This window comes from Apus apus, chromosome 3 (genome assembly GCF_020740795.1).
Source record: "Apus apus isolate bApuApu2 chromosome 3, bApuApu2.pri.cur, whole genome shotgun sequence".
NCBI classification, from domain to species: domain Eukaryota; kingdom Metazoa; phylum Chordata; class Aves; order Apodiformes; family Apodidae; genus Apus; species Apus apus.
The window spans coordinates 99,884,055-99,909,763 of record NC_067284.1 but is presented as its reverse complement, the minus strand read 5'-3'; the positions used below and the strand labels follow the sequence as shown (position 1 = coordinate 99,909,763).

General features: G+C 40.5%; 1 protein-coding gene across 3 annotated transcripts in view; it reads right to left on the bottom strand.

The window, feature by feature from the left end:
• Window positions 1-25,709, bottom strand: part of SYNJ2 (synaptojanin 2) — an 82,082-nt gene that overhangs the window by 14,717 nt on the left and 41,656 nt on the right. For 2 of the 3 annotated variants that reach the window (XM_051616265.1, XM_051616263.1), the window contains exons 5-18: window positions 23,701-23,784; window positions 21,851-21,912; window positions 18,827-18,923; window positions 15,516-15,688; window positions 15,024-15,105; window positions 14,651-14,800; window positions 14,388-14,553; window positions 12,898-13,089; window positions 10,690-10,774; window positions 9,328-9,468; window positions 7,206-7,398; window positions 5,326-5,484; window positions 4,949-5,105; window positions 2,807-2,924 (exon numbers count right to left, since the gene is read on the bottom strand). In XM_051616265.1, the coding sequence (XP_051472225.1) occupies window positions 2,807-2,924; window positions 4,949-5,105; window positions 5,326-5,484; window positions 7,206-7,398; window positions 9,328-9,468; window positions 10,690-10,774; window positions 12,898-13,089; window positions 14,388-14,553; window positions 14,651-14,800; window positions 15,024-15,105; window positions 15,516-15,688; window positions 18,827-18,923; window positions 21,851-21,912; window positions 23,701-23,784 (1,859 nt within the window). The remainder of the gene's footprint in view (window positions 1-2,806; window positions 2,925-4,948; window positions 5,106-5,325; window positions 5,485-7,205; window positions 7,399-9,327; window positions 9,469-10,689; window positions 10,775-12,897; window positions 13,090-14,387; window positions 14,554-14,650; window positions 14,801-15,023; window positions 15,106-15,515; window positions 15,689-18,826; window positions 18,924-21,850; window positions 21,913-23,700; window positions 23,785-25,709) is intronic. The other variant, XM_051616264.1, reaches the window with a different exon arrangement.

Sequence of the window (25,709 nt, the reverse complement as noted above, 5' to 3'; positions counted from 1 at the left end):
TGATAAGGACATAGAGTGTATTATCAGTAAGTTTGCAGATTACACCAAGTTAGGTGGGAGTGTTGATCTCCATGAGGATAGAGAGGCTGTACAGAGAGACTTGGATAGATTAGATGGTTGGGCTAATGTCAATGGTCTGGGCTTCAACAAGGCCAAGTGCTGGGTCCTGCACTTGGGCCACAACAACTCCAGGCAACGCTCCAGGCTTGGGGAAGTGTGGCTGGAAAGTGTCTGGCAGAAAAGGACCTGGGTGTTCTAATTGACAAGCAGCTGAATATGAGCCAGCAGTGTGCCCAGGTGGCCAAGAAAGTCAATGGCATCCTGGCTTGTATTAGAAAGAGTGTGACCAGCAGCAGTAGAGAGGTGATTGTCCCCCTGTACTCATCACTGGTGAGGCCACACCTGGAGTGCTGCGTCCAGTTTTGGGCACCTCAATTCAAGAGAGATATCCAGGTGCTGGTCCGAGTACAGAGAAGGGCAATGAAGCTGGTGAAGGGCCTAGAGAATAAATCTTACAAGGAATGCTTGAAGGAGCTGGGAATGTTTAGTTTGAGGAAGAGAAGGCTGAGGGGAGACCTCATCAATCTCTACAACTACCTGAAAGGTCATTGTAGAGAGGTTGGTTACCTCTTTTCACAGGTAATTAGCAACAGAAGAAGAGGGAATGGCTTCAAGCTGCAACAGGGCAGGTTTAGACTGGACATCAGGAAAAAATTTTCACAGAAAGAGTGGTCAGACACTGGAATAGGCTGCCCAGGGAGGTGATTGAGTCACCATCCCTGGAGGTGTTTAAGGGTCATTTGGATGTGGTGTTGGTGGATATGGTTTAGGGGAGAACTTTGTAGAGCAGGGATGATGGTTGGACTCAGTGATCCCAAGGGTCTTTTCCAACCTAAATAGTTCTATGATTCTACAATAATTTTAACTCCACGATGTCAAATCTCTTTGCAAATATTTGATTAAGCCTGCTATACCTCAGAATGAAGTTATTATGTTCTACACAGGGAGAGAAGTGGAACAAATTACTTAACACCTCACTGCAAAAAAGCACTATGGCTAGCAATACAACCAAGAAGCTCAGGCTCTGGTGGATTGTTTCATTTTTCCTGCAGTGGTAGAACATGCCTTAAGCATTGTTAATTATATTTATCAGCCGAGCATTAGCTGAATGTACCAGTGAGGATATACCATAAAGGAATTCAAATAACAATTGTGTGTAGCACTTCTGGCAAACCTGCAGTATAAAAATACCAGGATACTTCACTCATTATCAAACAGCTGTCTCCCAAAACATCTACAGATTGTGAAGGCAATATATTATTTTCTGTTAGACAAGGCCACATAAAGATGTCTTATTCCAAAATCTAAGGACAAGGTACTCTAAGTACATAATGTGGTTATGTAGCAAAGATCTGTCAATCTATCACACTATAAGCAGCCAACTCTGCAGACTTAATTCTTTAGCCATTTCTTATCAATTATGTCTCTGTGTATTAGATCTTAATAAAACAGAGAAAGCTGTTTGAAAGAATAAAGCTTGTCTCATGTCAGTGATTATAATCCACATTCTCAGACTTACCCCTGCACACACACACAGAGCAGTAACTGGGATGGCTGCTCATCTAACTACATCAAAATTGCTGCCTCCTACTTGCAATAGAGCAGGCTCTGGAATATGCATTACCAGAACACATGAAAGCAACAACAGCAGAGCTAGAAAGAAACAGTAAAGGGAAAAAAAAACCACCTTGTAAGAAGTAGTAACTATTTCTACAGGCAGTCAATCATAATGCATTTCCATGTGTCACAAAGATACAGGTAAGCCCTTTTCCAGCACAAACCTTGGGAAAGCAAAGCTGCTGACTATAATTAAAAAGCAGTTTATGCAGTCAAGTTTGCTGAAATAGAAAACCAATGTACAACAGCCATGGTTCACAGATTGCATCCTCAGGGTCCCAAATAATGAGTGCAGCAGTTCCACTGCACTTTGTGGAACACAGCAATGTCAAAGCCTTGACACAAGGAAACTGATTGCAAGAGGCATGTTCTTCCATTGCTGGAGGAACACAGAACAGTCCTCATGTGCAAGAGCACCAGGAGATGAACAGAGCCAGCTACTGTGGGTCACTGAGTGCTGCTGTGAGGAACAATACTGTAGCATTTCCATAGGTCATGCAGGGGGTAAGACAAAGATTATTTTTAATGCAAAGGAGCTTTCAAGGTGTATTTATCACAGGATTTGTTTCAAAAAAGTGAAGCAGTGATAAGTTTAACAAAGAAAAGTCATTTATATCCCTAAAGAGAAGTTAGTGATATGGACTAACCAGAGGTACCTGGTCTCTGTTTTCTCTCCTTCTCACATCTCCATTTCTAAGGGAAGCCCAGGAGCCAAACATTTAATTACTCTGAAGAGGTCACACCTGGCCCTACATATCTCCTCAGGCCACTGAGTCCCAGCCTCCTCCTCTCCCAAAGCAAGCTGTGTGGGAGTCCATCAGAGCAGCTTGTTTTGGTATCAGAGCTTGCCAAAACCAAGCAACAGAAAGCCTCCAGTTTTCTATACCTGTTACTGCAACTTATCCAACCCTTGCTGACACCACAGTGCAGCAGAAATCAGTACAGGACCATGATACTTGCCACGCTGGTACAAACCTATCACGGGGCAGAGAAACCTACCAAAAAGATACTGAACACAGAATAAGGGTGTAATTCCTGTTACATCTGGACTCAGTCCCTCACTCTGCAGGTGTAGTTCAGTATGACACATGACCTAGAAACACCTCTGATTATTTGCTTAGGACTTTACCTGTGGTCAGATGCCTGCAGCTCCGCTCTCCCATAGTACATCAAGGCTCCAGGGGTCCAGGTGTGCCTGACTTTAGTTTCACCATTCAGGTCACTGTCTAGAAGATTGACCTCTCCAGCTATGAAGCACAAAAAATTATTTAAAACTCACTCAGAGTTAGTTTTACTAACTGTTACAAACTATTTTATTAGGATGTCTTCACACACCCTAGTAGGAGGTGGGGTTATTTTGTTCTTGTATATACCATTCAAAGAAGAAGAGCTTGTATCCTAAAAGACTTCCCAGTTAGAGACTAAAAGTACAGGAAGGACAGGGAGTGCAACAGAGACAGATGATCACTAGAATAAGACACTTGAAAGATGGTTAACCTGAATGTCACCCAATCAGTTTCCTGTACAATCTGGGTTGACAGTCATATTAGGTGTTTGGTTTTTTTTCCCTCCTGCCCCATTATTAAGCATAGAAACTGACACTGTACTTGCAAAATATACTGCAAATCGGAACAATACACAAGGGTTGGAGAAGTAATACTCAAGATACAACAGAAAGCAAACCCATAGAAATCCAACCTCCAAATACTTCCTTTGCAAGGATTAAGGTGACAGCAAGTGCTCCAGGCATTATGCTATAGTGAGGTATTATATTGCTGTCAGTAACAGGAATGTTTTTAGGTTACTGTTTGGGCTAATGGATAACTCTCTCTCTTTTAAGTGGAGTTGAAAATTAATTAATACAGAATATGGCATTTCTGTCTAACCACTCCTGGCTACACTTTCTTCTCAGAACACAAATGTATCTCTAGCCTGTAGCAGCAAAAAGCAAGGCAAAAGAATTAGAGCCGAGAGGCAGAAGAGACACCAGCAGTAAAGGAGAGGAGCTCTGCAAGTGAACTAATTGGAAAACCTTTGCAGGGCTGGGAAAGTGGGTGAACCGACAAAGGGTCAGTTATATACCCACATGAGATAGCTATGGGTGGCCTACAAGCTCTAATGAAACGAACCTGCCTTGGCTCTTGCAGAGCAGCTAGACAGGTCCAATGTTCTGTGTGTGCTGCATCAGCTAAAGTCTTCCCAAGAGCAAGCCTTGTCATGCAAAAAAAGGAATATGCACTGAAAATGCTGAAGGGTTTTCTTTCTCCAAAAATAAAACCAGCCAGCACAAAAGGGCTCTTTTAGCTTCCTTATCATGCGTCATACAGTTTTTCTTTTCCCAGGTTACATCTCTAACAACAATTTAAGATAATTTTACTTTATTTTTCATTCCTTAAATAAGAGTGAATAACTCTGTATCACATTAACATGCACACTTCGATTGCCCTAGTTTTGCTTTCTAGTTTTTACACTTAGGGTATTCATGATATGACTTGGATTCCAAGCACTAACTCCTAGGCAAGTGAAAAATTATATCTGTAAGCACAAACTGAATTACTTCTCCAGCAATTACACTTTTCATACGTATTTGTTCAGATTTTAAAAACATTGGGAGATAGACGTTCCTGCAGACTGAAATAATGGCTGTGAAAACTGTCCCTGGACATGCAAAGAAATACTCTTTATTTTGTTATTGTAACTTTTGAATAACAAGTGAAAACAGACCTTCTGTTATGCTGGCCACTCATGATCTCTAAGTACTTAAGAAGCCCTAATTAACAGAATCTTGCCCAACTCCAGAAGCTAGCAGAAATGTTCCTAGGAATTATGAAGAAATTACAGACAAGTGATTATACACTGACTGAGGGCAACAGTTATAGCAATCTAGCTGTTACAACATGGGAAATTTATGTGGACTAAAGAGTCTGTTGAAAAGCAGAAGAGTAATTTCTAGATTGCTACAGCTGGACGGTTTTCAATTCCTCAGTGAGCTTCTGGCACCTTTTCAATCTGTAGCATGAAGCCTTTCTTCACATGCTCAAGAAGAAAGGCCTCTCTCTATCTCTGCAAGTTATTCCAGCGAAGTCAAAAGAACATCTGCTTGAGTAAAGCCACTGCAATTTGACTAAGCCTATGGGACACATCTAAAGACATCTCTCAGCCCTTAGCTAACTCCCTTCCTCACCATCCAATAGACTAAATCCCTTTGTGTGTGTTCTGGATGAAATCTAAATCAGCTTCCAGACAGAGAAGGAGGAAAAGCCCCACGTACCTGTTTTTTCGAAAGGCAGTTTCTTTCTCCACCAAAGCACTCTGTCAGTCCAAGCTGGGGTTCTGCACTTGTCACTTGTATCATAAGCCTCTGAGCCAACGTCGTATTTATATGTTGGTCCAAAATTAATAGTCCCTTCATGGAAGTCTTTGAAAATCTATGAAAAGAAATACCATTTCTTTGATTAAGTTAACAATGAGGCAAGTGCCATTGTGACATATCCACCTTCTTGAAAATAAGCAACATTCTGATTTTTAAACAAATACTACATGGATGTACTACAAACAAGGGTCTGAAAATGCAACTTTTTCACTCTCTCAAGGAATTAGACCAAGCCAACATGCAGGTATTCAAGAAAATGCAATACATTGCCTTACTTTTCCACTGGATTTTTGCTGTTGTAGTTGATCAAATTCCAGAAGTGTCTTCCAGTCTTGACGTTTGAGAAAATAAAAGACTTCCTCATATGTTAGATCAATGCGATAGTTAAAATCACCACACCAGAAGACATAATCATGTGAGAACACGCTCCGCCCCTAATTTAGAGGTAGAGAAGACTGTTAATGTTAAATCACATTCGTAAACCTACCTTTTAAATGCACAACATAATCTCTCTTGAGTTACTAAATACCTGGCCTACCCACCACATTCTACTTGTTAAAATCCATCCTGTGCTAAAATGCAATGTTGCTTCACTGTCTTCTACACCCCACTGAGCTGAATTTTGTAAACAGAAGTGTCAGTCTCTGAGCCCTGTCTCCTGAAGGCGTGTCTAAGCTGGGACCCCAGCTTAATATTCAGATTGGATATCAATAATATTAAAATATATATGTTTGTTACCCTAACACATTTCACACACGTACATTTACATATTATAAATAAAACACAAAATGGGCTTCTTTTGCTACAGCACGTTCAGCAACAAAGCTCCTGAGTACAAACAAGGTCCAAATTTGATCTTACGTGCATGTCATAGTTTTGTAAATGTACTGAAATAAAACATCAGTGAAAATTCACTCCAGTTCTAACTTTAACATTCTGTTCTCTAACCAGTCCTTTTTTTAATTCTTCTTTTTTTCTTTCATTTAAACCTCTATAAACCTCTAAAACCCAGATTTGTAAAGGAAATGTTCCAGAGCTGTGGCTGTCACAGCACTAGAGGGCACTCCTTATATGTACTATACACACAAGGTATCTAGCTATTGTAAATGTAAAGGACATAAAATAGAACATAAAATAAGGAAGGAAAAAACTACCAGAAGCACAACTTTATGGCCATTTGAAACAGATACTCTATGCAGGACATCCAGACTATCAGCATTAGTTCTTATATGAAACAACTGTTTGATATGCTGCATGTGCCAAGCCTCTAAACCTTGCAAACAACAGCAAGTTAAATTTTTATGCTTTGCAACCTAAATGTCATTTTTTGCTGACTAACCAGAATACACAAACTGGTCTATTACCTCCCTGGTTTAGGACCTCTCCAAGACGTCTGAAAAATAAAGCATTATGGAAATTAAAGTAACCAACACTAAGGGAAGCAAAGAAGCACTGCTACCAAATCCCATGAGTTATCTACAAGGGTGAAATAAAACACTTTTAGGGAAATTTAGGGACACAATTTAGGGAAAAAGCTATTAATTCAGACCAATAGTGCCTTCTTGCCACACTCTGAAAAAAGCCAGCAGTTCCTTGACAGTGACACATTCATGAGGACAACATTAAGGGAACAGAAGTTACCACATCAGTGACCAAGAACTGGTATCTTGTACCCAAGCAGGACAAGCTGAAGCACTGAATGGCACGGATGGTCTTTCAGGAACCCTACCAACTACCGCCAGCAAGAGCTATCAATATCATGCTCTCCAGCTCTAACACCAGGCACCAAGATCTTTTCCATGAGGCCTTACAGATTTGCCAGTTAAGTTGGACTGTTCTGAAAGATCGACTAGAAAACTGCTCAAAGATGAGGCCCTCTCAAGCTCTGCAGAAACTTTATTTTTTTGAAAGGCACAGAACTTTTGTAAAGCAAGTGCTCTATTGGGTTGTATCTGGTCTTCCGGGAAACTTACTTCCTTTTTAATATTTTTTTTTTTTGAGTTTTCTTTACCACTTTCTTCCATGCCCATTCTCCATGGCACTGAGATGACTTCTTTGATGACATGCCATCAAAGAGAGCCTGAGATCACCTTTCATAATGTAGAGATACAGCCTTTATCTTCAGTGTTTTTACTATACATTCACATACACTTACCATTGGGAAGCTGAGCTTCTGTGTGATTTCTTTATAATCTTCATTCCTCTCTTTCACCTGAGTCTGCCCAGCAGTTAAGTGACTGCATATAAAGCAGAAACTGGTACTATAGAACTGAAAACGAATGCTCACTGCTCCTTTATTTCCAGCTTTTCCTCCCATTCCTGTCTTCACGGTGTCTATTGCTACATCCCTGTATTTACAAAAAAAAAACAGAAAAGAGAGTAAAAGGGCTGCTGGGACAAATATTCAGTTAACTGCAAATACTCAGACTGGAAAAGCCAGTTTACAAAGCCATGTCTTCTCCCCTCCAGGAAGCTTGTTGCTTTTAAGCACATCTTTTAGCTTCTGGATGATGTTCATGTACTTATGCTTCAAATTAAGTATAGTGCAACAGTACAGAAATAAAACCATTTGGAAGTATTTTCCTCCTATTCTGGTCCCAAACAGACCAGCAAGACATTATTTCTAGAATACTGGGAATTTCTACACAATGTATCTTTCAAGTTTACCTCCACCATGATCTTTAAAATAGTGACAATAACTAAATTTACAACTGTTTCCTTCTACTTTTGAACATATGGGAATCTGTTTTTCAGACAGTTAATATAATTAGCAACTATGTGCAGTAACCCAACTTTGCAGTTGGTGCTGGATTTTTCAATAAATTATAAGAGCAACAGATCATAACCCATAATTTGTTAAATCAGATGCAATAAAATCAGTGATTATTAGATACAGCCATTTATACCTAATTCCTAAAATTAATTCTGTACTGATGACAAATTGCTTAGGTCCTCCATGTTGTTAATTACATAGTATTCCAATGTCATGATTAGCATACACTTTACTACAGAAAGATGACTTGCTTGGCAAAGCAGACCACCTGCTTGCAGGAAAATTTCTCCCAGATAGTCAGTCTACTCTGAGGATTAAGTATGTCCATCTGATCAGACAAGTAAATGGTAAGATCATTGTTGTAAGCAATCCCAGCACCATGCATGTCCTTCCCAGTGAGAAGATTTTGCTTTCCAAATAGAAGTCAAGCAGATCTGGCAACGAATATTACTGGCCTTAAGCAAGGGGCAGGAGGAAAACCACAAGGTCTTATTTCAATTATTGTCAAGGAAGCATTTGTGATCTCAGTGATGCAAGATGTTAAAGGCACTCTCTTTCACCTTCTCTTCATTTTCCTCTGCCATCCCTGCCCCCATCTTTTCTATCTTTAACCCCTCCCCCCCCTTTATTTTCTTCTCCTTTCCTGCCTGCAGAAAACCTCTAGAAAAGACACCCTCAGGGAGGCAGAAGGGGACAATCAATATTTTTATGAAAAGGTGGATTCCAAGTGCTCTAAAAGAAGCACGTGTTCAGTCTTTTCACCCCAAGTTCTCCCTTCCTGCTGCCCACCTACCCAGCTACTGACTGGTATTTATCTGACTTGCACTCATGGCAAAGGCTTTGTTGAGATATCCCACTGTACATTCAAGTGCTTCTGTTTCATCAGTTCTTTCACTGCTGCAGAAACATCAGCTATTTTCACATTTGATTTCTCTGTTCTCTAACTTCTGTCCTAATCTCTCCAGTTTCTCTAAGCACAGAAGCACACACCCCCTCCCCCCATTTTTTTTTTTTTTTTTTGCACTTCTGATCATTTTTGTTTTCCTTTGCTAGACACAGGGAAAAATACACAAGCATACAGGCTAGGTTTGATTGCACTCACCTAACACATAGCAGTGTATTAGCATTAAATGATGAAACTCAGTCACTAAAATCAAACTCTTTCCTTTTTCTCTTGAGTTCCAAGGTACTATGTGTTGTCCCTAGCAGTTTGACACTGTGCTGTTCTGCTTCTGATCTACACGTAAACCTTGCATTTCCTGCTGGATTACTGAAATTTCTTGTAAGGCAGGTGAAAAATTAAAAACTGAGAGAAACATTTAGTGATTTCTTCATATCAGCAAAAATACGGAAACATGTCTCTCCCCGAAACTGAGAAGAGACAGGAATTCAGGTGTGCGTAATTTCTACCAAGCTGAAAATCACTCCTACCCTCTCTGGCCACACTCCAACAGCAGATGTTACTGAAGACACAGGTTGGATTTTTGTTTTGTTTTCTTTTTACCTGATAAAGGGGACATGATAGGGTCGTACAAAGATGAAAAGACAAACACCAACAAGCTGTGCTGATGTCAGCTGAATGTAGCGATGAGTCCTGGAAATAGCTTTTTGAAGCTGCTCTCCCCACATTTTTCTGTTCGTTGTACTGTAACAAACATAAAATCATTTGATGGAATCAAAACAAACCACGTACAGTCAATAAAATGAACAGATTAACCGTGTCTGGCTCACAGACATCCATTAGGCTGTACACATCCTGGCTCCAGAACCAGATGTGCTGTAGGTATGTATGGCAGAGACAGAGACCTTCTTGTAAGCCAGCCCAGAGTTAGAAGGGTCAGTGAGCCCAGGCACAGTGCAAAAATAGGGTTATCCTGCCTCTGGACATGACAGGGATTTTGTCTACTATGCTCAGAAAGATCCATGCTCACAGGACATTTGATATCCCTGTTCACTAGGGGTAGCTGGAAGCAGACTGTACTAATCATAACCATGAAAACAAAAAATCCATGTAAATCTCATGACTTGCAAGATCTGTTGTGCTCACAGTGCAGAAAACATCTTCTTTGGATCTTTCTGGACTGAGAGATGACTGGCTACCCACAGATGTTGGCTGTTCTTAGCTGAAGGTCTGTGGGTGGTACATACATCTTCACTTCTGCAAAACTAGTGTTTTCTTACCTCCAAAGTCAACTGATACACGCAGATATACTGCCAGCCCAGCAGCCATGCTAAGCACTTCTCTAACTTGTCATTCCCTAAACAGAAAATTATCTGGCCAGCCTGATGAATCACATAATGGGAAACATTACCTTCAGAGGTCCATCCCTATTCCTCCTTCAGATTCAAAAGGACTGGTATAAATTACAGCCTACCCCACATGCTGAGGAGCCAAGCTCAGGCCTTTAACTCCTTCTCTAGCCATAGTTTTCAGAAATACAATTATCCACAGAGACATTGACATTATTTTAGAATTCCTATATGAATGCTCGTTATGTTTGTAGTGACTGAGCACATTTTTCCAACATTAGAGGTTTAAGAATAATTATTAAATCAATGTTAATCCTTCTCTGCCAACACAAAGACTTAAGAGACTTAGAAAATACAGTATATTCTACTATAGAGAAGTTCACGGAGAAACAGCATGTTCAACACCATTTGCACTTTCAGCACCATTTATTTATGGCAAATGTTTTCAGCTATAATTACAAGCAACAGACTTGGAGGGAAGCATTCTATACGCAAAACACAACTCTGGAGGCTTCTGTTTTGCTGGTTCCTTTTGAGGCTTTTTTTGTTTGTTTGTTTGTGTGTTTTGAGATTTGGATTCTTTTGTTATTTGGGGTTTGTTGTTTGTTTTACCTACCTGGCATTCACAATATTCCCTGCACTTAATTCAACCATTTCTTCAAATCCCACTGCAAATATATCAGGAGGGCAATTCTCATCATCTGTTGGCAAGAGGGAAAAGTCATACAGGAGTTACTATTTTGTAGTTTCTTCTAATGACTTATTTTCTAATTTCTGTCAGAGATTATTCCTGCAGTTCTACCCTGCGTATCCCCTGCCAGGCTATACATATTCATAGCTCCTTTAATTTAATCTCACAAAACAATCCCTGCAGCTCCTCTGAATTTTTTTCCTGCTTTTCTCCCACCAGTTGGTCTCCACTTCTCTTGCAGGAAGCAGCACAAAACTGAGCATTATATCGTAGCAACCTTATAATGAGAAAATATTCAAAGTTCAGTCTCCCTCATCCCACACATCACTAAAGTCACAACATAGCACTACACACCATCTTTCACCCACTTGTTATTTTACCCAGCATGCTTTTCCTTTTCTTTTTCTGACACTGATTCCAATGTAACTGAACTTACTGTCCATACACCTGTATATTCCTTCCCTCTCAATGCCTTTAGTAGATTTATCTACTGCTTTAAGGAAGCCTTCCAAGTGTCTTCCTTGCTTCTTTCTTCCAAGTCCTTTTTAGATCACCCACACTGAAGGTGAACTTAGCTCAAACTAGAGCACAGTGAGTCTCCCTTCCCTGTCCCAGGCCAGTGGATATTATCCTGGTAACACAGCAAAGATCAAATGCTCTCATACAATGGTGTGAAGCACACCTGTTGGTCCATAAGGTCTGTTCATTGCCTAAAGGGATTTTTATTTTTTAAACTGGAACTTAATTCAACACAAAGACCTAAGTAGCAGACAACCATAAAACCCAAATCAGACCTGCCTCAGAAAATAAGTAAAAAATATAACAGCTCTCTTTAGACACAAAGGGTGAAACTAGCACATGACAGCTAGCCTCCTTTACTGGCCTAACGTGACAGGCACTGCCATATGTATTTCCCATTAATAATCTTGGACATTTGTCTTTGAACACTTACCCATTTGTGTAAGCCCTGTACTGACATTACCATGAACACAGACATTTGCATGGTCATACCCTAGTTCTGCCCATTCATTTAACTCTGCTGCCTTCCAGAAGCTGCTGAGACTTATCACCTTATGGCAGCCTGTACTGTTTAGTATTGATCTTCTGGTTCTCTGAGGGGAAGGCCTGGCTAGGCTAAATCACAACAGGCTCTCAATGAATTTCAGTATCATGGGCATAGTCATGTGCTAACAGATCTAATCTGCTTCTGAAAGAGACTGGACCAATCACCCACCTAAGTTGCTGAGAGTACAGCTGTCTGCACCTAAACACTTATCTATGCACTCAAGCACTAAGGGTTCAAACACACAGCTTGTGTAAGTAGCCAAGAATTTGAGGAATGAATTCCTGAGCTTCAAGGTTAGGCACAGTACTATCTCTGTGAGGTCTACAGGAAGCTGTATGTTCCACTGTAACAATGAAAACACAGCGTTTGCCATAGTTTTGCAACCACTCTATTTTAAAATGACATCACACTTTGTTTCCCTTAATAAAATCTATAAATCAATTACAGTAACTGACCTTGTTCTGTAAATAAGAAATTCAGCAGCCAATTTAGGCAAGCCACAAGCACAAGAGATTTCTATACTCCTAAAAAAAGGCAATTGCCTTCAACAAATAAATCTTTTCATCTGAAGGCTTTGATAGTAACATTTCCAGACAATCTCATCTTCCAGACAATGTCCAGATTGTACAGACATGTTTAGTTCCAGATAAAGACCAAGGAGGCATTCTGAAGGCACCTGAACATGTAGCCTCCACTCACAATGAAGAACAAATAACAGAAATATGGAAGAAGAAAATGAAATACGGTATGCAGAGTAGGCAGATACACCCCACATTGGCATGAAAAAGACCTCTGAATTCTGATCAGCTGAAGGTTCAAAACAGAGTCGCCTGCCATAGACTCAGGAGTAGCTGTGACGGTCAGGAGCCCTTCAAGAGCCATTTCACTGCTTCAAGGAGGCAGCACAGGTCTTCATGGAGTTGAATACAGCCCGAGGAACTGCAAGAAAATGCCCTCCAAGATGCACTACCTTTGAAAGGAACACTTGGTCAAATCTTGTGTCCCAACTCACTGCCTCTAGAGGTGCCAGCAAATATTGCTTACACATTTCGACTCTCAAGTCTTACCTTGAAACTCAGAAACTCCAGAGAGCTTGGGAGAATCCAGCAGCCAGTCTGTCAGCTCGCTGGTCCCGAGGATGTTGCTTCGAAACTGCTTCCCCCCATTCACGTTCCAGGTGCCCGTGGCAACACGAACACGCTTGAAGCTCGTGAATTCAAACTGACGCTCTGACATGGCCTTCAAAATACTTGGAGTAACTGACAGAAAAGGGGAAAAAGAGGGTGTGTAAAAGAAGAATGCTCTGTAAAAAGACAGAAAGCATAGAGACAGCAGTGAACACAGCCACCGCAAAACAATTATGCCACCCTAGCAGCAGCACCAGAAAAGCTAGGGGTAACTCCAGTGAGAACGGCAACTACAAGATAACTGGGGCTGACACCAGCAATTTCTCTTCCAGAAACCAAGCCCCCTTCGAAAGCTTGTGAAAGGCTGGTCTCTCACTTTCAGAATATTTTGCTGCACTTCTTGAAGTAATAAGCAAACAAGTTCTTTTTCCTCCCTTAATCTTCTCAGCTTAGTGATCAAGCATGTCATAAGTTATGACTTAAATTGAAGCCCTAAATTGAAGCCCTAAGAAGTTTAGAGTATGGGGAGAAGAGTGGAGAGCAGGACAGAGCCTCACATCAGACCAAAACTAGCACTGTGGTCAGAATTCCTGACAGGAAACTGCCACATTCATGTATTTTTAATGCATACAGAAGATCAGTAGTATGCTGCTTTTTTTTTTATTTATTTTTTTTTTCTGTGAGCAACTAAGGTAACCTTATCTTTAGCTACCTGAGTTGTATTGGCAGTCAGACATAGAGAAAGTGTCTACATTTTCCTTGTGGTCTGTGTCAGGGAACAGCCCCAGGACTGAAGTGGTGCTGAATGGTTCACATCTATCCTGTTAAAATCCACTACTTCTCTAGAACAAACTGAGAACCTGATACTGCTTGTGGGTAAAATGATCCTGTATTTTCCACACAAGCATCTTCTCAGAGAGAGGTAGGCTGGTTTACTCTAGATGGGTGCAAACAAATGCGTGTGTTGTGGACTATCAGGGCCCTGGACTAAAGCAGGGAATGAACCAACATAACAACATAAATATGCCTTTAAATATCCAAATGGCTAAAAGCATGAGCAAAGAGTGGGTAAAAAGTAACGAGATAAAAAAAATGTGCAGTCAGGAGACTTCCTCAAGAAAAACGCAGACAGGATCAGACTGGGAAAATTGCCTTTAAATCTTTCATTCTGGTCCAACTCCTCTAAACTGTCATAGGAGATCATCATCAAACAACAGACAAGCGTACTCAGAAGTCCAAAACAAAATACGAAAAATAAGCACAGTGGAATTAAAACACATGGAGTTGTTCTATGGTCACTTGAAAGCAGCTTTGTAAATAACAGATTTGTGCAGAAGTAGCTTATTTATTTTCTGAAAGGGTGCAATTGCCTATATCTGGAAGCTAAAAACAGACACAAAAGCAAAGCAAAAGATTTACACTGGCCTTACCCAGCAGTGCAGTGTGGTCCATTAGCATCTTGCCTTTGTCTGCATATTCCTCACTGAAGAAGTCACCCACAAGCAGCAGCTCAATGGCCTCCTGTTTTACCACATCAAAGAAATTTGACTGAATGGTGCGAGACACAGAGCGGGCGCCGTCCTTCAGCTTCCCAACCTACACCGGACCGGAATCATCAGTGCAAGTGACACTGAAGAGTAAATCAGACATCTCTCTTTATGCGCTAATAAACAGTTTTGCCATTTTTCTTTACCTTGTGCTTGCCCTCAAGTGCACGATTGCCAGCAAAAACTCTGCTCAGATTATGACCGTTGAGAGTCCACATCACTTTGTAGGATTCCACAAAGCGCTCAGTTATAGATTTAGAGTTCAACCCAAGGCTCTCTAATTGGGCAAGCAGGATCTGGATTAGGTGCAGAAGGAGAAAGAACAACAAAAACATTGTTTTTAAATGTGTTTCTGCTTTTTATCCCAGCTTACGTATTTCAGCCAGCACCATTCTGCATCACAGAACTGGCAAGACCGACTTGTATCACTGAGGCTTATGCCCTCCGTCCTGTTTTTCCCCATGGAACAGACCATGTATGCAGTACAGGTGTCCACAAAAGATCCTCTGACAAACTCACCTCCAGTGCAATGAAGGATTGTACACTATTAGTACGATCCAGGCAGTCCAAACAATTCATTCGAAAAGTACCTGTCTGCAGACTTTGGTAAACAAAAACAAGAGGAAGGAGGAAAAAAAAGGGTATATTTTAAAATAAAATGTAATCGTTAATTGATTAAACAAGATAATCCAATGTTCAGCCTGAATATACCCACCCACATTTTGACAGTGCAAGCACATTGTGCACAATGTATTCCACTAACATGTCTCATTACTTGACTATGTTTGCAACGCTGTATTAGCAAATCCATGCACTGGTTATTTTCCAGATTTCAAACAAAAGAGATGCAGTTAAGCTAAAGAATCCATTTACCACCAAGGCTACACTTTGCTTTAAAATTTTATTTCAATATATTCATTTATGCTCATGGTCCAAACACAGCAAGAAATCTGGGAAGGCCAGGACAGCTGGTGCCTGGCTATGCTGGGACAGAGGGGCAGGGACACTCACCGTGAACTTACATTCTTGCCCTTTGTGAAGATCCCAAAGTCTTCCCAGTGCAACTGCAGCTGCGGCCTCAGCAAATTTTCCAGTTTCTCAGTTTTCCCACCTTTTGCAAACTGATGGTAGTCAAAGTTTATCATGGGAGTGTCTGCCGCATGGGAAGAGGCCCACAGCAGTTTCTACTTAGAAAGAAAATTAAGGAAAACAAATCCTGCTCAAGCCACAGTGTAAGGACTGATACCAGCATGCTTTTACCACTGCTAAACTTTGACCGTTTATCACATTTTTAATATTGAGAAGTTGATACACACTTTTGAAAGGCCAGGCACGAAACAAGCAACCGAAGTTCACCATTTGTTTTCTTTCAAAAAATAAACTGGATAGTTAGACCTCAATTTTTCCACGGGGGAACTCAAACTGTCATGTCAAATATACCTCATAATCCCTGCTGTCTGCACCTTGGCTAGTGGCAGCCCTGCAGCAGCAGCAGGCTGCACCCTCTGTGCATGATGCTGTGCAGCAACAGTGATGGTCTGGGCAGGCTCAGAACCACAGTGACCAAAACTGCTTAAACTAGAAGACCGTTAACAGTGCATGGGTGTATTTTTTAACCATTCCTGAAGTGCTAAGACATGGGAAAATGTGGCCCTAAGTTTAGGTAGAGATTGCCTGGGGAGGAAGCAAGCATCCCAGTAAACATACTGTAAAATGTTTATGGTCAACTACAAAAGTGAAAGAAGAAGCACAAACAGCCTCACTATTTCATCTCCAACTTCTGTGACCTCACATGCATTTTCGTAATCACCACAAGTTTCATTAAGGTATCATTAACGTATGACAATAATACATCCTGCTTTCCACGAGAAAGCCAGAGAGACCTGTTACATTAAGTCTAACTATGCAAGCCTTGGTCTATTCCCTTCCCTCCTAAACATTCTAATCCCAAAAGACAGATGCTTTTCTCCACTTAGATTGTGACACAAACTGAACAAAACAATTCTGAGATTACATTACTGCATTACATGCAGCAGTTACCCCAGTATAACTGTATCAAGCAAGGCATTAAGCCTTTCTCCCAGAACAAATCTAAAGGCCTTGCACAGTGTTTGCAGAGAGACGTGCAAAATATATTTCATTACGTTGTTACAAAAACCAAAACACTTGGTATTTGCTCCTCTGTTGTTGACACCTCAATTAGCCTTTACAGCTGCTGGCACTAGTAACACACTTGAGGATGGCATGTACCCACTGCCCTGGTGCAAATCATTGCCAGAGTATCCGTAACTGCACACTACAGACTTGCTTTTACTGCAACCATAATGATATCTCTTACAGCGTTACTGTGAACAGTATTGATTTTTGGTCTGGTAACAGCTGATTCAGGCAAGCTGCTCATTTACAATTTTTCATTTGTTCCTGTTGCATAAATGAATGGTAACCATGACATTCTGATCAAGGGAGCCTAACAGAAGTAATTACAATAATATTTTGAAACAACTCTGATAAGAATTACTAAGATTGCAGCAAGACTTGGGACAAGAAGAAGGAATACAAGCAAAGCAAGGATGGAGAAACAACGAAATAAACTACAGAAAAGGAGAAAAAATTTCATTCCTAATTATTCCCCTATTAATTTCTTTTTTTTTAGTTCAAGCCCTTTAAAATAATCAAAGTAAAAATTACAACATATTTTTTCCCAACACCCATTATTAAAATGCAAAGGTAAAGAAAAGACCAAGAAGTGGTTGTTTTGAATGGGTACAAAACTTCTGTTTCCAATGCTGCCAATCTAAATTCTTTCAGCTAACAAAGTGCTTTCATCATTTATTTTTAAACATCGATAAAGTTCAACAATTAAATCAGATCTTTATTCAAAATAAATTACGGAATGCAATGTCTTTATCCTAGAGATGCCCTACTTCTGACTTAATCTCTGTTTGTATGATACTGGCCAGAACACTGTCTTCAAGAATGCAAGCATTTGATAAAATAGCAGTATTAAATTAACACAAAGTCTGATTTGTATCGTCATTAGTTATTTGTGCATTTTGCATCTCTTACTCCTAAATTTCAATGCTTTTGCAAAAAAACCCTATAAAAACTATTTTAAAGATAGAGAAATCAAGATACTATAGAGGCTTATCTGTGCCATGCAGATATTCAGTACGAAGCTGAAAACAGCATCTAGGACAAGACTTCACTTCTGTATCTTCCTGATTGCCTTGCAAGCTTTAGACATCATCATGCTCTTTGGCCATATTCTATACAGGAGACTTTCACTGTGTCACTTTCCACTCTGAAAGCTGATAGTCACCCCCAGCTCTTTCGGAAGGGAAGGAAATCATCCCACAGGAAAACTACCAAAAATCTCAATACACTCTTTGTCTTGAGTACATTCTTCCAACAGATCAGGACCTATTATTTAACTACAATTTTAATTTTGCTTAGTTTCACACAGTAAACATTTGAACTCAGAACTGTTTTATCATTCTGTACCAACGATACGTAACACTTACTGCAGGCCATGTGTGCTTAAACCATTCTCTGTATTATTCTTTAGGAAGATATACTCCAACGTATCTATGTCAGATTTCTAAAGCAACAGGCACTTAGGAAGCAGACTTTCATCAACCTCCAGCCAGATTCAGGCAGCTATTTACTGCTGGAAGTCCCACTCAGTGCCAACCTGCAGTTTCAAGCACACATTGGTTTTAAAAATCTGGCCTTGAGAACACTGCACTAGAACTCAGCGCAGCTTTATTTCTACGACGCCCAACATCCTGCAAGCACAACCCAGACACTTTCAGTTATTAGTTGTGCCTAGAGACAGTATAGAGGCCAGAAAAACTTCTCTCTTCAGACACCAGACCGTCATCTGCTGCTCAGGCAGCCAACTGCTATCACAGTCAGTGCAAGATAGCTATTTCCCACTACAATCAGAGGAAGACAGCTCTCTTGGGCTCCAAGTCCAGCCTCCAAGCAGTTCTGGCAATTCCATGAGGCACCTGACTGCACTGGTGACTACATGATATGACAAAGCTGACTACAACTCATTTTTGCAAATGTGAAACACTCTTATGAAAATTAGAGCCTTTTTAAAAAAAAAAGTCTGGTTAAAGAGAATATGCATAAATGTGTGAAGAAATAAGCAGGAAGGCAGTGCTAGAAATTAAACCATGACCACCATTCTCTCAGTACATAACATCTAGTTAAGAGATAACACTATTCATCAGCTTCTGGGTCAGAGGGAAAACAAAAAACCACAGTGGATCAGGGGAAATCAGCAGTTAAACAAACAAACAAATCATTGCTTTTACCTTAAAAGCCCTGTTGAGCACCTCCTCCCCTCCTTTGCTTCCCAACAGGTTAACGATCACTTGTTTTCCATACTGCTCTTTCAGAAGCATCATATGCCTACAATAAAAGTAACCATAATAGGTACTGAACAAACCCATCTTATATTGCCTAATACCTTTTTTCAAAATGCAGAAGTAGAGATCACTGGTTGTTCCATCCAGCAGAAAGTCTCAGCCACAGCAGCTATAGACATTTTCCTCTGTTTCTTTGCAACCAATGATTAAAGTACAGATGGTGAAAGTATGCAATTAATGGACACGGTATTTTGTACTGAACTTAAAAAAAGAAGCATCTTAGGAAACAGGCCCCAGATCTTTTCTGTCACTGTTAGCTTGAATCTTGCCCTTTGTATGCTCCCATCTCTTGCCTGTCAGCCTGGGAACTACACAGGAAAGACAAGGAGAGAGGAAAGCATATTACACTTCAATGGGAATTGCCCAGCATTTTGCAGGGCTAAGCCTACAAAGAGTGAGCAGCAGCAGTGGGGCCTAGGGCTCCAGTGCCAAGGCCAGTGAGGCACAAGCACACATGTCATAGGTGACAGGGTTCAAATGTCTCTAAGCTACAGCACCAGCAAGTCATTCACTTTTGATGTAATTAAATTAAGCAGGAAGGTTAGTAATCATAAGAACTGCCATACTGGATTAGACTAAAGGTCCTTTTAGCCTGAATTCTTCAAGAGAAACACAAAATAGGACCAATATAAAGTGGTGGGGGTTTTGGGCATATATCACCAATCTCTCAAAGCCTGATACTTTAGGGATGCTCAAGTCAAGAGCTTTTAGCCAGATGCAGAGGCACCTGTTCTCCCCACAACACATTTTTTTTCAAGTTGGCATGCATGTGCCACAGGAGCTGTGCTGGCTCATCAAAAAAACAACTGGATCTTAAAGCCATTTTCCATCTGTACTTAACCACAGGAGCTGTGCTGGCTCATCAAAAAACAACTGGATCTTAAAGCCATCTTCCATCTGTACTTAAAACAACAGTGAAGTAGTACTTAAGAGGAAGCTAGAAAGAACTAGACAAGAAAAGAAACACTCTCACAAATGAAACGCTATTATACACTGCAAAGTGACACGCACAGGCAAAGTGTTAGAAAAACATCAAGCACACATCTTTTGGCATGCACCTTTACACCCTGTAAGCAGAAAGAAGCCACACAGAAAACCATGGGGCAGGGAGGGGGTTGGGGAGGGAAAGGATACCAGCATGGCCTTCAAGAAACATGGCTAAATATATTTTCTGGTGCTATTTATGTTTCTGATTCTGCATCTAGTTCTCTGCACACCAATTCTTTCCACAGATCTGCACCCCTCTTATCCCAGCATCAAGATCCTGCTTCTCTACCAATGTCGCTTCCTTCCAAGAGAACTGCTGAAGCTCAGGTCACCTGCCTGAGTACTGTAAGCAGAGCGACCCCAGGATTTCTCAAGGAGATGGGATGAAAAAGATCCACTAACAAGATTACCATTCACTTCTCACAGTGCCTTCTCAAGATGTTGACCTATCAAATGGGAAAATGTAACAGGCTAAATCCACTGTAACACTCTCAGAAAAGCAGTAGCAGGTTATTAAGTTTCAGTATGTGTTTCTATATAAGCAGTCACTTATTACTTGCCCATTTTCAAATGGCTGCCTTTTGCAGATCTGTAAGCAGAGACATCACTAACTTCATCTAACCTAAGGGCTTTACTGTGTACAAGGGAAAGGGAAAAGAAGGAATAGTGCAAGTTCCTCATGTTCACATTTCTTACAAGAAAGCTATTCACCAGTCTGCTTTAGGGTCATAGAGAAAAGATTCTCCAAGCTAAATGGTGCTATGAAGTTGTTCCTTACTAAGGTACTCTCCACTTCTTGGGCAGCACAAGAGGATGCTGAATAAGTTACTGTTTTCTTCATATATGAATTATCTCTTCTGTGGAATGCATACCTCTAAGATGGAGCTTCAGGGACACTGGCAGGGCAAGTTAGCATGGTATTAGATGACCTCAGGACCCTGAGTCTCAAAGGCACATTTGAATCTAGTAGGTTTTAAGAGCCTTAAAATGCTTGGAGAATATAGGCTAATACCCTTTGGAGCAAGGACTGCTATGGTGCACAGTCCTTTTAAATTCTAATGCTTGTTTGGGGTCTTCAGTGCTGCAAATCTGTTAACAGTCCCTAATGCCATGTTTGCCAACAGTTGAAGTAAACGAAATCAAGGAATTAAGAGGCCTTACCCCAAATCAACATAAACTCTGATTTGTCAAAACCAAATCAAAACAGAAATTAATCACATGATCTGGCATTTACAAGTTGACAATTTCCCACAGGCCAAATCCTCCATGTCCCTTTCAGGCGATGCTCCCACTGATATCCACAGGAGTCTGCCTTTAAAGGATAGCACGTCATAATCAGACATTCAAGGGAATTAAGATAATGTATGGATTTTTTTGCAGTTTCCAGCAGACAAACAGAATATTAACAGTTTACAAAGGTTTAGAAGCAGCCAGCCATTGGGCAAAGTAGAAAAGCATCAGCCTGACAGCATCATACAACATTCATCATAGAATATGACACTTATTTCTGTACAGCAGTAAAACAAATCCAGATTAGAGAGGAAACAGTGTTTACTTTTCAGTTACCTGGGTTACAGTGGTAAAGAACACATACTCTGTGTACCTTAAGTGTACACTCACATTTGTTGGCTCACAAAGGGCTACACAGACCTTCCTTTTGCATACCACTCAGTATCCCTTAGCTTTTACAGAAACATGCCAGAAGAACAAATTAATTCTATTACCATTGAAAACAGAAAGGGAAATGCACAAAAGTAAGTTAATAAAGTAAACCTACTTAACAATTCATAACACTTGGGGGACTGGCTACATCATCTGAAAGATGTTTCATATCTCTCAAGATTTACTAGGAAGGCATAAAGTTGTGGATTCTTGGTTAAATGCCAAGCTGCTGTGTTACTGCTTAAGTGGAATGAAGCTTACCTGTCAAAAGCAGGAGCATTAGCTTCCAAACCTCTGTTAAGCCTTAGATGATGAGAACCCACCTAAATTTAAATATTGGAAAGAGAAACAAGAAATAAATAACTTTTTTAATTGCTAGAGTACTAAATTACTAGATGTCTCCCTTTTTCCTCCCGAGAAAAAATCTCTAACAGCACCAGACACTTCTAACAGGCTTCACAAAATATCCATAGTACAACAGCCACAGGTTTTCTTAGACAACAACACTTATAATTACAAGTGAAAACACAATTATCCTTAAGCAAAGGAATACCTACACACCTCTTTATAGCCAAACAAATCACATCCCTTCACCAGCCTTCTCTAGCAAATATCCCACACTGCCTCACACAAGTATGCTGTGTGTCCAGCATTCTTCCTGCCCTTCCCGTGGCAGGAAAGGCTGCAGTTATGCCGGTTTCATGGGTTGTGTGTCCTGGGATCTTTCGTTTTTTATAGAAGCTAAAAAGCAGCAGAACAGCTACTTGGAAATATGATGGATTAAATCCTGTGCCATCAATCTAACAGGACATTTAATATGTGTGTTAATATGGAGCCTCAAGTTCCTTTTGAATGCTAGCTTCTCTTATGAGAGCATGCAGAGGGCTTCTTTCTTCTCCAAAAACTACACTGCTAATTATCTACAGGATCACGCATAGTTTCCTGTACTTCATCATCTTTTTTTTTTTTTTCATGAGGCTGGTTTAAGCAATTCTTTCTAACACGAGCACCAGCACACTCACATCCAAGGGACAAGAGTTATGAGTATTCACCAGTACAAATGAAAGCTGCACAATCTAATCCAGATTAGACAAACAAACAAACAAACAAACAAACAACCAGTCTGTGTCCCCACAAAAAATTTGAAAATCCTGTTTAACTAGAAATGCTACCCACTTGTGAAAAATACTTGTGCAAAAGCTCTATGGCTTCATAACATATAGAACTACAGCACTGGACACAGCCACACCAAGGCAGGACATGTGCACAGCCATAAGAACAGACAAGTTTTATAAAAAGAAGTCTATATTGCATTGGATGGTGCCAGAGGGAACACAGATCCTTTTGCACTAAATCTAGTATCAAATAACCTTTAAAGTATCTAAAAAATCCCAGTTGTATTATATATTCTCTTCACTGACATATATGCATATATGTGCATACTCATTCCAGTTGCTTATCCCTCTATTAAGAGAACGTAAAGAGTGCTTGGATGATTCCTATTTGAGCTTGTACCTGTATACAAAGTGTTAAGTCATAGACCATATGTAACATTTTAGGCTTGATGCAATAATCCACTAATGAAACTCTACACCTCTGCCTTGCAGAAGAACTGATTATATCATCTTTTGACTGAAATCTATCAAATATGCCATCCAGACATTATACTTTGTTTCAAGATAATGTGCTCTTATAGAGCTCTTGGTATCCCTAGATATTCCAGTTTTATTGTGGAGGTCAGTATCATCAAGCCAACCAGGCATTTCAGAAGGAAAGGTTATTCCAAATCAAACTGAAAATGTTATAAAGATATTGCTGAAAGCTTCACCTTAGGAGATTAGGAAAAAGTCCCTTACAAATAGTTCCCTGTAGAGGCACACAAATACATGAAAACATTAAACTTCAGTTAGGAATAGCCATTTTCTCAGTTTACTTCTCTTTATCTAAACACACAAAATTTCCTACAAGGTAAACCTAAAATGAAAAGGTTCAGCATTTTCATGGAATGAGCTTTGCAGTTCATGAAAAAAAAAAAATTTAAAAAATTACATAACTTCTAAATTACAAGTAACAAGAGATTAGTAAGGTAGGTGTTTTGATCATTTGTTTACCTGAAGCCCCAGTTGTTCCCAAAATAGTGGAACAGAACCTCTGATCTGCACAAAGGAAGAGACGTCATCATCCAAGTAAATTGTCTGCAAAAATAAAACCAAGGGAACGAGTTCTGCAGTTAGATCTATCAGTCTGTGACCCCTTAATCAGGTGACAGTTTAAGACACTGAACTCAAAGGGTAAAAAAAGTAAACCACGTATCTCACTGTATCCCCTTACTGCTCTGCCACTTTCCATAGTCTCACAGGCAGTGGAACAAAGCACAACGTATTTGCTTTCATGTCATCACAGCATGTTCAATTCACTACTCACCAGAAATAGCAGAAAATTTAAACCCCTGCCACTGGCAAGAAGAGAAGAATCTTTCAACCACAATGAGGATTAATTTGATCTGCTGGAGGAGACATTCAGGAAGACCAGCCATATACTCTCCCTCTGTCTCTCTCACAAAATTTAACTGTGCAAAATGTCATTGCTCCTTGTGACTGCTGACGGGTAATGCCAGGTGCGGGACAAGCTTATCTCTTGCTTTATTTACTATTTCTTATTTCACTGCGTGTTGTGCCTTGTCAGTGTGTCGAAATAAATCTCAGTGAAACCAGCAGCTTCACCACTCCCATTCTGAGATACAGTGAACAGCATGTGATATCTTCCAAGAGGCTTACAGAGAGAGGCTCCAAACTCCCCATTACCTTCCCTAACCAGATCTCAAACTAACTGCACTTAGTATTTGTTCTTATGATCACTGTTTTTGAGTCAAATCTATGTGAAATACAAAGACTAATTTCCCCCTCCACCAGACCCCCAAGCAAAATGTTACATTATATGTTAACTTAGCACAAAAGGTACTATCTTCAGATTCAGTATGACCACGGAGCAACTGTGCGAAGCCTGGCCCGCTCCTCTGGCCTATACTTAGCAGTGGAATCCTGGCTGTTTTCCACGGAGGATACATGATAGCATGACACCCATCTCTGTTATCTCATGCATGACAATAAGTCTCCTGCAGCCCTGCAGAGGAATGGTATCCAGGTCACCCAGGTAGCTGCTTCTCTAACTGCCTCATATCATTTAGCACAACTGCTGCCAGCTGGCTAGCAGCTCCCAAAAGACAGAAGAACATGAAAATAGGTTACTCTGCAGCTTTAATACGGTGTGTGCTTCTGGACTTGCCACTAGATGTGCTGGCTGGGTGGCTCAGAGGAAGTGCCTTCATTTACCTTGACCTCCCATCTCTATAAGTACTAGCATTGTACACTTTTTAGAGCTAGACGTGTGAAAAGAAGTATAGCTATATCAGAGAGGCAGGTATTTAAATATTCTGTCTCCATTTTCATCCAACCTTTACAATCTTTTCACAGAGAACTTACAACTATCCCCACTTCACTGAGATGAAAGATTTAAGCAGCTCTGTCAAGGACACAAGGTCAGTGTTAAAATGATGCCTAGCCCAGACGTAGTGTGGAGCGGTATGTTTCCATGTTTCAGCCTCACACCAATGAAGTAAGAACCCTCCTCTGTTGCATTGCACCTGGCACAAGCACCTGCAAAAGAAACTTTATTGTGAGACCTTCCTCACAGTTCAAACAATGTGGCTCTAAAACATGCTCTCCCAAGTAAAGTTTTGCAATCACTGCCAGTACCTTAGTGCAGGAGCTAATTACCATGGCAACACACTGGTGCACCTTTTCTTTGCACTCTGGTGCTCAGAAGAGCTTGTCCTGCAGTTGGACTACAGAGGGAGTAAGCAGGCCCACCTTCTTCCTCTTCATCACATCCTCCAGGAGACAGGTCAAGATGAGTCAGTGACTTCTAAATACTGAATCACCTTTTCACTCACAATCATGGACTCAGAGAAGCTAATTCTAAGGTAAAGCAAAGTTGTGTAGCTCCAGTGACAGCCCCAGCACTCTCCTGACTCATACTAAATGAGGACCAGGCTGTGAATCTACACAACAAAAAAAAGCCAGGAATGGCTCGCTTCAAAATTTGACAAAAATCATCACCT